The sequence below is a fragment of the Parasteatoda tepidariorum genome, chromosome 1 (genome assembly GCF_043381705.1).
Source record: "Parasteatoda tepidariorum isolate YZ-2023 chromosome 1, CAS_Ptep_4.0, whole genome shotgun sequence".
NCBI lineage: Eukaryota > Metazoa > Arthropoda > Arachnida > Araneae > Theridiidae > Parasteatoda > Parasteatoda tepidariorum.
The window spans coordinates 56,313,598-56,326,915 of NC_092204.1; the positions used below are offsets into that span (position 1 = coordinate 56,313,598).

A 13,318-nucleotide genomic window follows, 5' to 3' on the forward strand; every position below is an offset into this window, starting at 1 on the left:
ATTGAAAATTCTGATGGAAGGGGTTGCAAGTAATTAACCATAATTTTTCTAAATTTAATAATGAAATAAAATTTTTTTGGAGAGGGGGTATGTAATATAGAATTTCTCATACGAGTCATTCTATATTAACTGGTAAGCTTAAAACATATGTTTCTTATCAAGTTTAAGATGTAGAAGTCGGTCTCTCACAAAGAGCCATAAAAAGTCAAGATGAACCAGATAAGGCCAGATAAAAGATTATTTTCTGAAGTTAATGGGCTATAATTCGACGATGAAGATAGTCCCAGAAAGTTCCCACCGTCAGAGTGGCGAGATACTTTTAGCGAATCAAAACCTTTAAATTTTATAAATTGAATGACGTTTCATTCAGATAAGAAAATACTTGCAACCACGCCCTCTCAGAATCTCACTTTAAAAGCTCAGGACAGGCAAAATTGAGCGTCTTTTCCATATTTTCAATGGCTAGATAAAGCTGGGCCAATTCCAACAATCCCTGCAAAGGGGGAAACCTGATGTAAATATCCCACGCATAATGTTTGCAATACTCCATCTAACGAAATAAAATGCCTTTTTAACAGAAGCAGCCTAAGTCTCTTCAATTATCTAGCCTTTAAAGACGTAACATGACATATATATATATATNTCTTATAGTATATATATATATATATATACAGAGATGATTGTGCTTCGGAAAAAATCCTGATTTCCAGATTTTTCACTAATTGCTATCCGGAAGTCCAAGGTTCAGAAGTTTCAAGAAATCATCGATCACATTTATGTATTTAAATTCTTGTATATTTTATTTAAAAATATTAGAACTAGAATTCATGCTTGGCATGTCTTTCATTTGTAAATATTTCTTCTGGTAGAATAATAAATGAGATTAGAGATAAAAGTAAACTTATACGTAATTATACAATTAAATTATGCTGCATATAATTTATTTAGAATCTCATGTTTTGAAAATATCAATGATTTAAATTTATAAAGACATTAATTTTTTAAAATGCATCGTTAATTATTTTACTTAAGAAATTTTTGAGTTGGGCTCCCAATTACCCCTGTATGTGTATATATGTATATAATTTGGTTATTAAAATTACAGGTTCTGAGGTATTAGAACCAGGACAATTATGTGGACAAGGTTTAAATGAAGATGCAGCCAAAAGCTTGGGTCTAAAAACTGGTACTCCAGTTTCTATATCAATTATTGATGCACATGCTGGTGGTCTAGGTAATTTTTTGAAATGAAATACTTTTATACTGTAATGAAAATTATATTGCTAAAATATACCTGCAACAAATATAATTTCATGATAAATTTGAGATTTGATTATATGATATAAATTTGAGATTTGATTATATGAAATAATAGTTAATATAGAGGAATGTAAATGTATTTATATTAAAGCTGTATATTACTCTCTCTAATGTTTTTCATGTTTTGACCAGAATAATTTTTCTTGGCTAAGTCTCATGTGAGTTATAATTACATCTTACTATCTTTAATACAAATGATCTTTTAAATATGAAGTATATGAACTAAGACAAAAATCTTATCTGTAAGGTTTTTACAGACAAAAAAATATGCTGTGATTTATTATAATTTTATTAAAAATTGTACTCTTTAAATAATCATTTATTTCTTTTAGGTGTGCTTTCTTGTTCAAGTACTATTGATATGGGAAATATTGAACAGCGTCTTGCTCTAATATGTGGTACATCTACTTGTCATATGAAGGTTTATGAATGTATTACAAAATTTGCTTTGAAAAGACAGCGCATTATTGAAAAATCATTTTTTAAATACATTTTTCCTTATCTAGGTCAACAAAACACAGTTATTTACTTCAGGAGTGTGGGGTCCTTATTTTTCGGCAATGATACCTGGATATTGGTGTAGTGAAGCTGGTCAAAGTGCTGCCGGAGCTCTAGTAAGTTTCTTCATTTTTGTATATAAAACCTTATTTCTTATATTTCTCAGAATATTCTTTTAATTAAAAAAAATAATATTTTAGATAGGGAAACTATTTTAATTGTATGATAACATTGAATTGATTTTAACCTCATAAGAGAAAGGTTGTTGCAAAAAAATTTTTTCTTAAAAACTTAAATGTGTAGGAGAAACGGGCACTGTTTGATCAGTACTTGTGCTCATTATCAACTAAATTACTTCACTTGCATAGTTACCAGCAACACATGATTTTTTAATGCAATTTTTCATTAGCTTTTTTATTTTAATGTGTTGCTTTTATTTTCTAATGTATTTTCTTGTTTAAATTGATAGTTTTCATGCATTGTTTCTTTAAAGGTTGTTTTAAAATTTCTCTTTGTTTTTTCATGTTCGAGAAATAATTTCTTTCAAATTATTTAGATCTTGAGATTAAATTCATTCATAATGTATTGTGTAAGTAACATAACTTTCACAATAATTTATAAGAATGCACTTCATTATAAGAATAATTTTAAAAATATTTCTGTTGTTTGGAAAGTTATTCAAACTTGGTTATTTTTATTGTTAGAGACATAAATTCAGGATGCACTACTTAAAAGATGGCTTTTTTATTTATAATCATTATAATTCAATTATAATCATTATAATTTATTTATAACCATTATTTATAGAGGAAGTTAAGAAAAAATTATTATCAATTTTAATTTAGATTTATACGAAAGTGTAAAGTGTATTCCATGTAATTTTGATTAATACGATTTTTACAGAAAAATTATTCTTTTCAAGTTTTTTTTTCTATTTAGATTTATCTTTTTTCCATTGATATTTAATCTGAAAAATATAAAATAGCTAATTATTTAAACAATTTGTTCCCATGTTAAATGATTTTAAACTAATGCCAAAGGTAATGTGGGCATTTCTGTCTAAAATTTCAACAACATTTAAGTTACATTATATCAAACAAAACATTACATTGAATCATAAAAATAACAGATCATAATTTAAAGTTTTTCTGTGTTTTTAAGTAATAAAGTAACAGATGTGGGTGCATTGAGGGAATAGTTCTGTTTTTTATTCCAAGGCCTGAAAGTATCCCAAATAATTTTTTACTTTATTTTTTTAATATTTTCTAATTTATTACATTGTTTTATTTTATTGCCATAAGTGAAGAATATTACTAAGTAGATTTCCACTGTCGTTTCCAATCCAATCCTTTACAAAATATGCAATTTACTATATATTATACAGGTCACTTTAAATGTTTCTAAGATGGTAAAAATTGGTATATATACTGAAAACTGGAGCATCTCTCTTTACATGCAAAAATTTATTTAAAAAAGAAACTACAGGTTTTCTGTGTGTGTGTGTTTTTTTTTTCTTTTTTCCTTTTGGAAAACAGTAAAAAGAATGATGCAAAAATTAACTTAAAATACCAGAAATAAAAACTACAACTGCGGAAGATAATTATGTACATTTTGCTTTTCATCTAGAAACAAGCTTCTGTCGAAATGTACTCCCCTAAAAATGTTTTAATTAATTGTTTCAAATCGCTGCTGCATTTTAAATCCATTATAAATACTATTGTGGCTGATGTAAACCTTGCTAATTTGTCTATTTTAGTACTTATCATTTCCTATATAATGTGTTAGTGCAAGTGTATTGGTTTAATAATTGTATTTTTTAATAATTGCATTTGTGTATGGGTTTATAAGTGTATAGGTTTAATAATTATTTTAATAATTGTATTTTAAAAATGTAATCTGCATGCCATGAAGATACAAAATCACTTTTTCTTTTTATTCAAGAAAATACTTTAAATGTTATTTTTTTTTGCACAATTTGATCTTTTTTCAAAATAAATACAAACTGTTTTATTATAAACAGCTAGATCATGTCATCAACTCTCACCCAGCATCGGCTGCTCTAAAAGAGCAAATCGTTCTTCATAATGATGGCAGGTAATATAGAAAAATTTAATTTTTCTTTTCTTTTAATGTATTTTATTCCTGATTGAATAGTGTTATTTCATATTGTAAAACATATATTAATTTAACAAACTACTCATGCCATAATATTTTTAACAGGATAATTAAATTTAGATGAATGTTTTTAAACTGGAAATTTGTAGTAGATTCATGCCATTTGATAAAATTAATAGCTTAATTTAATAATGTAAACAATTAGTTTCAGTTTAAAAATGCTTTTTTTTTTTTTTTTTTTTTTTTTTTTTTTTTTTTTTTTTTTTTTTTGTTCTGTTCACCTAAATGCAATGCAAGTGCGCTTGTTATTTATTTTTGTAATTAACTTAATTTTTTTATTTAAAAAATTCTAAAAATTCTAGCTTGAATACTTATACAATTAATTTATTATAATTTCAATTATTTATTTAATAATGAATTTTAATTCGTAAATAAACATTCATAAATTGTAGCATTTACCCTCTGAGTATATACATTTAGGTAAGCTTATAGATAATTTTTATCTTTTATAAATCAACTTCCCTTTGAATAACATTTGAACTACCTTGTATGTAATGCCGAGAACGTATAGATTGAAAGGTAAAAAATCTAATTTCAAGTATTGAAATGATTTTTTATTCATTTAAAAAACTGAAATTCTGTGAGAAATAAATTTTATATATATATACATATATATATATATACATATATAACGTCGTTGCCGAGAGGANTATATATATATATATGATATAAGAAGAGAGTGAATTGAGAACGCATGTGAAAAGGTACTAACTTTTACTAATATTGCCTGCATAAATGTTATAACTAAGCTTACCAGCTAAAGCTTGTTGTGATTTTTATTTTATTTTGAGTATGTCTAACGATGGTGTCGCAGTTTTCCATTGTTGTAGGTGTATTTTTTAATGGACAGAAAATCACGTGGTAGGATCCAGTTTTTCCCTCATTTATTTCCGAATTGTTTTGATTGTCATCAGCATAAAATTAATAAAAGTCGTAAAGTTATTGTTTTTCTATAAATATTTTTGTATCCCTAATTTAATGTTATTTTCCTGTACTGCTATTATTACGCTTTTAATTCATGAGTTTAAAGTTAAGAGAATTGTTGCTTTTTTTATTTTTATTATGAAGTAATTATGCGCTATATTTTTTAACATAATGTTATTTAGAAAGGTGGTCTAATCTTATTAACCATTTATAAATTTTGTTTTTGTGTAAATAACATTAATATACTATTATAAATTACAGTTAAAGAGATCTGATAAATGATTTAGAACTTAATGATCAGCTTCATGCATGATGAAATGCAAGCAAAAATGGTATTTAATGTATTTGTCCGTTTGGTAAGCAAAAATATTAAATTTCGGTTATGAACGCATCAATTTGTCACTTCTGTTAATATAAAATTACTCTTCTGTTCACCTATAGATCTAAATATTTATAATATTAATAGATAATAATATTTGGATTAGGGAAGTGGAGGCACAAGCATAAGCAAATAGAATTCCTTTTAGTATATACATGTTGAGTAAATAATTTTAACTTTAGTAGAAAAACTGTTTTCTACCAAGAAACGACAATTAAGGGGAAGCAATCATTGTGGGTTGATAAGCAGCAGCAAACAGGGGGTTTAGCCCCCTAGTATATATATATTTATATATATCATTCTATGTTATGGTACTTAACACCAAATTTCTTTTTGTTAGACTAAATGTTTTGATTTTTTATTATTTAAACACTTCTTTCTGCCATTGTGTAGATTTATTTTAACCATCATATTCTTTTAGAAAATGAATCCAGATAAATTACTGGGAAAAATTTTTTACTTTTTTTAAATACCAAATGACGTTACAATTATAACATATTTGTTTGCAGACATATAACTGATTTGCTAAATGACCTAGCCATAAAGTTAACCAAAGAGAAACAACTTAAATCCTTAGCTTTTCTAACATCCGATTTCCATGTCTATCCTGATTATCATGGAAATAGATCTCCTATTGCAAATCCCAATCTGAAAGGAATGGTAAATGATTCTTCCTTGGTTCTAAATGTTTTGTCTTTTGTTTTCATTAAATTATTAATCACAGTGACGCTGTAAAAGTATGGCTGATTATAAATGAGAGATAAAAGTAAATGCAACTCTTACATTTATCATATTGTGTGCTTAAGCCAGGAGACATATTATGTGCTTTGGAAATAGTATCTGATATTAAAAAATAGGACAGTAGCGTCAATGATAATATTTCATGATATAAATAAATATATTTGGATTTTAAACTATATTTTTTTTTAAACTTGAATGTAAGGAAGAAACATTAACTTAAAAACTAACATAAAAATATATCATTATGGCTTAAACTTAATATAATTTTTTATATCACTGCAATTAAAAAAATTATAAATAAAATTAATAAGTGTAGTGATAATAGAACTTCATAATTTTAAATTCTCATTTCAAAAATGTAAAAAATAAAGTTTCAAAAGTAAATAACGAATTCAATAATTGTAAGTGAACAAGAACTAGACAGTAAAAAATATTAAATGTTGAGAGCCAATGCCCAGATCCTGTTTCGCCAAACTTGTGTCTAAAAAGCATTTTCTAAACATTAAAAGTGTCGTCGACTGAAGAACCACAAGTTTAAGGTTTAAAAAATTAAGTTTTTATTTGGAAATTGTTTCTTCCTTTCATTAGTATGCCAATTTACTAATTTGCTCATTCACTAACTCATTCCTTCCTTAATTTACTAATCAGCCAATTAATTTATTTGCTTTCTTTTCCCCTTCATTCTTTTTTCATTTGTTACATCAAGAAGCATTCATAGTCAGGGTTACTATATAGGCATGCTATTTAAAAGTTTTGTATTAAATAATTGTAAAAGTTCATATCCTTTTTCTGCAAATTAATGTAGATTTTAAAAAAAAGCAAAGTTGAGCAAACAAAAATATATTTTTTATAGATTTTTCATGATTCACATGGCAAACAGGTTAGGTATTAGAACTATCTTTTGTGTTCCTTCTTTTTGCCCATGTAGTGTTGATAACTGCCTGTAGATGTAAAGAACAATGAAATAGGCAGCTATAATTTTCTGTATAAAAGTAAAATATTTTGTTGTCATCGATCTTCAATGAATTCTATCCATTGTTCTCTCTTCAAATATCTTTCTTTATCATATCATAAATTAGATTTTAAAATATGCATTTTTAGTAGTTTTTTTTTATTTTAAAAAAACATTTAGGCAAGAAACAAAAAAATTAAAAGTCTCTTTTGACCTCTTAGTCAATATCAGTGACTACAAAATTGAGTTTACATATTATGATAAATAAAAGCACTCACAGGGAGAGAAACATGAAACAGTTAGCACAATACAAATGTAGTTTTGTTGTTATTTTGTATAATTTAACTATCCTGATAAAAAAAAGATGGTTGATTGGAAATATTTCACTTAATGATACTATTTAAACGCTTTTATTTTTTCTCATTGTTGAAACTAGCACATTTTTTATTTATAAATTTAGTTTTCTGAACCTAAAGAATTTTATTTTATAATGTTAGTGCTACTAAAAATTTAGATGCAGAATATTGAGAGTTAGTTCTATATGTTGAAAAGTACCTACAATTTTTTATAATAGGCATTTGTATGATAGATCAGGATTTTTTTTAAGAAATATTTTGCATTTTAAATACTTTTTTAATTAACTATTCAACTATATATTTGTGTAAAAATTATTTAGATTAATGTTTCATCATTAAATGATGTAGAAAAAAACTGTTTTGCTGGTCTAGAAAGCAATCCCTGCCTGGTTCAAGGTTGATACATAAAGAGATTATTTATATAATTATTGTTCTGTTTTTTTTTTTAATTGTAACCTGTCTACATACTTATAGCAATTTGATTTCCTCCATTTTTTTTTCAAGAAAAAGGTGATTCAGTATGAAGAATGTCTACTTAAATTTTCCCCAATGCTTTAAATTTTGAAGTAATAAATTAATTTACTTTAAGCATTGTACTTAGCTACTCATTAAATTTTTTTTTCATTTCAAATAACATTGTTTAGTTAACTTTGAAAACAAAGTTTGTTTTTTAAGTTTGTGTGATATGTTATTTAAATAGCTTTATTTGCACTTTTTAAATAGTTTACAATTTTCAGATATGTGGTCTAACTTTATCAAGTGAAGTTAATGACTTAATAATGCAGTATATTGCTACTGTTCAAGCATTGTCGGTAAGATAAACCTTATTTTGAATATGTAGAAAATATATGTGTTGAATAGATTTGTATACAGTTACAAATATAAGTAATAATTTAAAACTTTTTTTATGTATATAACTAAGAAATAACATTAATTTCTTTGAAGGATTTTATTGCTTACAGTACAAATGTAAATAATAAAAAAATATAGAATTGAAAGAATATTTTTTGCATGAGCAAAGCACTGCACTAGGTAGAGGCATACAAATCAATGTGCTTCCTTCTCCCTTCCTGATGCTGTGAGAGTGTATTTAGTTGGGCTAAACAGCTGTCTTGTAGAATGTGTATATAAAGCTCTTTTCTTCATCTCTGCGTTGTGTCACCATTTTTCATGATAAAAATATAATTCAATTTTCATTTTGAGTTTTTTACTGTGAGGATTATACTTTGATAGAAAAAGAGTATTTGAAAATTTTAATTTCTGTCTCTAACCATAAGGGCTGAATATTTATTTTATCATAAAAAATTTATTAAATATATGTGAAAACAAAAAATTGTGCAGTAATATGGTACTTTAAGGTGAAATGTTTAATTAAATGGCATATTTTCCTGTAACTATTTGCCAAATTTGCAAAATGTCCCCTCTGTTACACTGCATTTTTTGAAGTTAATAAAAATGTGTAAGCAATTTAAAAATTCTTATAATAATTTATTTTACCTTGAAATGTGATAATTAAAAAAAAATTACAAATAATGTTTAGGATGTTCCAAATCACAGAATATAGCGGAAATAACAGTGCATGTCAAATTTTCTTTGTCCCCTCTGTAACTGACGCTTTTAATTACCTGGCAATTAAATTATGAGGCTCTTTTATTATTTTATGCAATTAAATTAAACATTGCACTTTAAAGTAGCATATTATTGCATGATTTTTTGTTTTCACATATATTTAATACATTTTTAGGATAAAATACCTGTGTGATTTCCCCTCTGTTATGTTTGAAATTCTACCACTGCAATATATTGAAATACATGTGCCCCCCTCCCTTCCCACATTAGGTCACCTTATTCCAGGTGCAACCTGGAAGAATAAGTATTTCATTCACTAGTTACAATAGTAACAAATGTGGATTCTTTAGTGCCTTCAACCTTCAGTAAAGAAAATGAATGATCACGACAGTTATAGGAGGGGCGAAACTTGCAGAAGGATTCTATGATATTCAAAATATTTATGACATCCACAGCCCAACATAAATTTAGTGTGAGTAAAAATACAAATGAAACACTTCCCTCTTCTGTTCGGACTGTGTTAAAAATAAAGTTCTTATTTTTTATCATTGAAAAATTTAAATCTTTTCTAACCAAAACAGTTAAACATAGAAAAAAAATCTTTTAAAACTACTTATTACGTTAAAAATAGAAAGAAACTACGATTGCACTTAATTTAAAAAAGAAACGTTCTTCTAATAAGACAAAATCTTTCGTCTCCAAATCTTATGTTTCAATTATTTATTATAAAATATGTATATTACTGATAAATAAGTTTGCAGATAAGATTCACATGATTTAAAAATCACACATTGAGATTCATATTCACACAATTTATTTAAATAAATCAAATCTAGCACCGATATTTTTATTCAAACGTTGATAACATTCTGTGGACAAATACTTCCTAACATACACTTTTTATATTGCTTAAAGTTCATTTATTTTTTCAATCATTTAAAAAGTGTTTTTGTGCATAACATTTTAAGATTTCTCTTCTCAGCTTTTTTGTTTTTCTTACTAGTTAGTTTTAAGGATTGAAACTAGTTACAAGAGTTAATCAATTGCTTTCAGAAAGTTTTTTGAGATTTTGTGTCCGCTGAAAGTTTTGTATTTTATTTAAGTCTGGTCCTTAGAGTGGATGCATTCAACAATTGGAAACTAAAATTGTCGCATTTAAATTCTGTAGGTACTTTATAATTATGTTTTTAGTTCAAAGTATAAAATTAGAATTTTTTTTCAGTATAGCACTAGGCATATAATCAGTGCTCTTGAAAATAGTGGACACACGATCAAATCTCTGTTTGTCTGTGGTGGTCTCTCAAAGAATAAATTATATGTTCAAATGCATGCTGACATTACAGGTATATAGGAAATACAGTAACCTCTCATTATATTATGTGTTTGTTGAGGAACAAGATAAAAAGCCTTGATCTCAGTTAAAAAAACGCAGATTAAATAATTTTTGAAAAAATAAATATTGGTTCCACAAGCACTTACTCTAGTTTTAAGAAACTTTCATTAGTTAAGTAGAACTTTTACAAATTAAAACTGACTTTAATACTAATATACTGGTTTTAAAAATTAAAAACTGGTGTGGGTTATAAGCTAGTTTTTAATATTTCAATTTCTAAAATTTGGAGTGAGTATTATGAAACCAAGATATATTTTCACATAAATTAGTTTCTACAATTAGCTTGATTTTTTTAAACTGAGTTATAAGCTTTTGAAATCTACTAGTTCAACAATGCTTATGTGATGAAATTGACCATAAAAAAAAAATTATTAGTTAAAAAATATAATAGTAATTTTTGTAGTAAAATTTAAAACTTTATTTCATTAAGACAGGAACTGTGGATGTAGACTTTGCTGTAAAATTTAATGACTATAGAAAAATTTACTTTCTACATTTACAGTCTAACTCATCTGACGATACCAACGATTTGAATTACATCTTTTTTCAAAAATAATGGAAAACATGTAGGATAAACATCTTAAAACTTCCAAAAATGACGAAAATCAAAAAGATAAACGTCTAGAATTTTCTAGCAAATTTTTGTTATAGAGTAACAACCACTTCATTATATAGGGAATATTTTGAAAGTTATTAAGCATTTTGATTAAAAAATTTGTTATAGGAAGAAGGTCGATATAAGCAATTTGTTTGAAAAGAGACAAAAAGACAAGAGAAAGTTAGTTAATAATTTATAAAGCAAATTGCTTAGGCCACTGATGGTTCACTATAGCATTTTATTGTGTTCACTATAGTATATTATGTATCAATGATTTTATTTTTTTTACAAAGATGGTATATATTTCTCAATCTATATTAAATGAAATATTTATTTTCAGGATTACCAGTAATAATTCCATTAAACTCTGAGCCTGTAATAGTTGGTTCTGCAATCTTAGCTGCAAGTGCTGCTAAATACTATCCTTCGGTCTTGTCAGCTATGTCTTCTATGTGTGGTGCTGCCACAGTTATAAAACCCAATATTGAAGATAAAAAGTAAGAAATGATTGAAATCTGTTTTTTGTAAAGCTCAAAACTTTTTTTTAGCATAAATTGGGTTGAAAACCTGCATCCCACCAGAACTTCTGATCACACTGAATTTTTTTTCTTAAAGAATAAAAAAAAATTTAAATTTTGAATTGCAAAATTGAGTGATCACTTTTTAATTCGTTCAATTTGCACAGATTTCATTGTAAGCCTATTTCATTTCTCGATCGCCTTTTCAATGGTTATTACTACTTTATAATCGTGCAAAATTTCGCACAGTTTTTAAAAAATCCCATTTTTAATACGCTATTACGATGTGTGAATTTCGAATTAGATAAATCACTCATAATAGATATTTGCTAAATCACTATATAATGATATTTGCAGGGATGATTGTGAGCCCAAGTTAAAATTACGGAAAATTTCTTGAGTAAAAAAAAAGTTTAAATCGAAAAATTAGAAAAAAATTTAAACAAGGTTTTTCCTTTTTCTTAATATTTCTTAGTTTACTTAAAATATATTTAAAATTTTACACATACCTATGATGACCTGGAGAAGTAATTGAAATTTACAAATATGTCTTTCTATCTTGAGTTTATTATAATAACTGTTTACTGATAAAAAATGAATATTAATCTTGAATTTAAACTTATAAAGTATCAGGCTCTCCCTTACAAACAAATAAAATAAACTGTGTTTTTAAGTTCCAACTTTGAAATTTTGATTTCCGGAAACTTTTGTGATCAATGATTTTTTTAAACGTTTGAACCTTCGATCTCCGGAAACTTCCGGATCACGGTTAGCGAAAAATCCGGATTTTTTCCGGAGCACAATCAGCCCTGTATTTGCTAAATCAATTACTGATAAAAGGGAAAAAATTTTAGAAAAATTATGTTTTTTTTTATGAATTCTAATAATTAAAAGTTTTTAATTTTCTGCAAATATACTAATTTTTTTCACATAAAAACTTAGTGCTAGAGAACACTAACGTTTATATAAAAATTATCATATTTGCCACCAACTTGACTAAATGGATCATGGTATATGACAATTAAGACATTTAATAAAATTTTACTCATATTTTTGCTATTTTCATGCTTTAGGCTACTAAAAGCAACTATTTTGTTCATTTTTTATGTGGTAATTCTGTGTTTTAGACCTGAAGACCACCAATGATTTTGAATGCTGTCTAAAATCCACATAATTTTTTGATTGATACAACAATTTAATTCAATACGTGTATTTAACAAACTGTCAGTGATACTTGTTTTTTTTTTCCAGGTTCCATGACAAAAAGTATCAAGTTTACTTGTCATTGTTAAAATGCCAAGAAAAAATTGTTGAAATTATGACAAAGTGATTGTTTTGCCAACAAAATGATACTCAAACAGAAGATTTATTTATATTCCTATATATTTTTGTAAAAGAATCTAAAAATTACTTTAAATTTGTTTCTAATATAAATCTTACTAAAAAAACTGACAAATAACTCAAGATCTTATTGTGTGTTACAAAATAATGAACAATGTGACTTCCAAATGTCTTTCAGTAATAAAAAAAAAAAAAAACAAAGATGCATTTTTAATGCAAAGAGATTATAGTATTTGTTTGCATATAAAGTTAACAATAAAGTCTCAGAAACATAAGATCTTTAAACGAATGTTTTCTTTTATTTGTTGGAATATTATCAGGTTGTAATAGAAAAGCAAACTTTTTAATCTATGAAAGCATTTTCAAATAAAAAGAGATATTTTTAAAGCGAAAAAATATAGATATCTCAGGTTAAATTTTTACATTGATCAATTTAAAATTTTCAATGTATACATGAAATTAAGGTTAAAAAATCATTTTATTTTTTAACTTTTTGAAAGAAAATTCATAATAGATTTAAAAGTTATCAAGCACTATTTCTTTTCATTCAATAA

The 13,318-nt window shown here is 25.8% G+C and overlaps 1 protein-coding gene across 1 annotated transcript in view; it reads left to right on the forward strand.

Moving 5' to 3' along the window:
• The window catches only part of LOC107442007 (FGGY carbohydrate kinase domain-containing protein), a 20,558-nt gene extending 7,509 nt beyond the window's left edge, over window positions 1-13,049 (forward strand). The window contains exons 7-15 of the mRNA XM_021144367.3: window positions 1,106-1,234; window positions 1,653-1,741; window positions 1,827-1,934; window positions 3,839-3,912; window positions 5,806-5,956; window positions 8,083-8,157; window positions 10,137-10,257; window positions 11,246-11,402; window positions 12,675-13,049. Coding sequence (XP_021000026.2) covers window positions 1,106-1,234; window positions 1,653-1,741; window positions 1,827-1,934; window positions 3,839-3,912; window positions 5,806-5,956; window positions 8,083-8,157; window positions 10,137-10,257; window positions 11,246-11,402; window positions 12,675-12,753 — 983 coding nt within the window. The 3' untranslated portion in view covers window positions 12,754-13,049. The remainder of the gene's footprint in view (window positions 1-1,105; window positions 1,235-1,652; window positions 1,742-1,826; window positions 1,935-3,838; window positions 3,913-5,805; window positions 5,957-8,082; window positions 8,158-10,136; window positions 10,258-11,245; window positions 11,403-12,674) is intronic.
• Window positions 13,050-13,318: the final 269 nt, after the last annotated feature.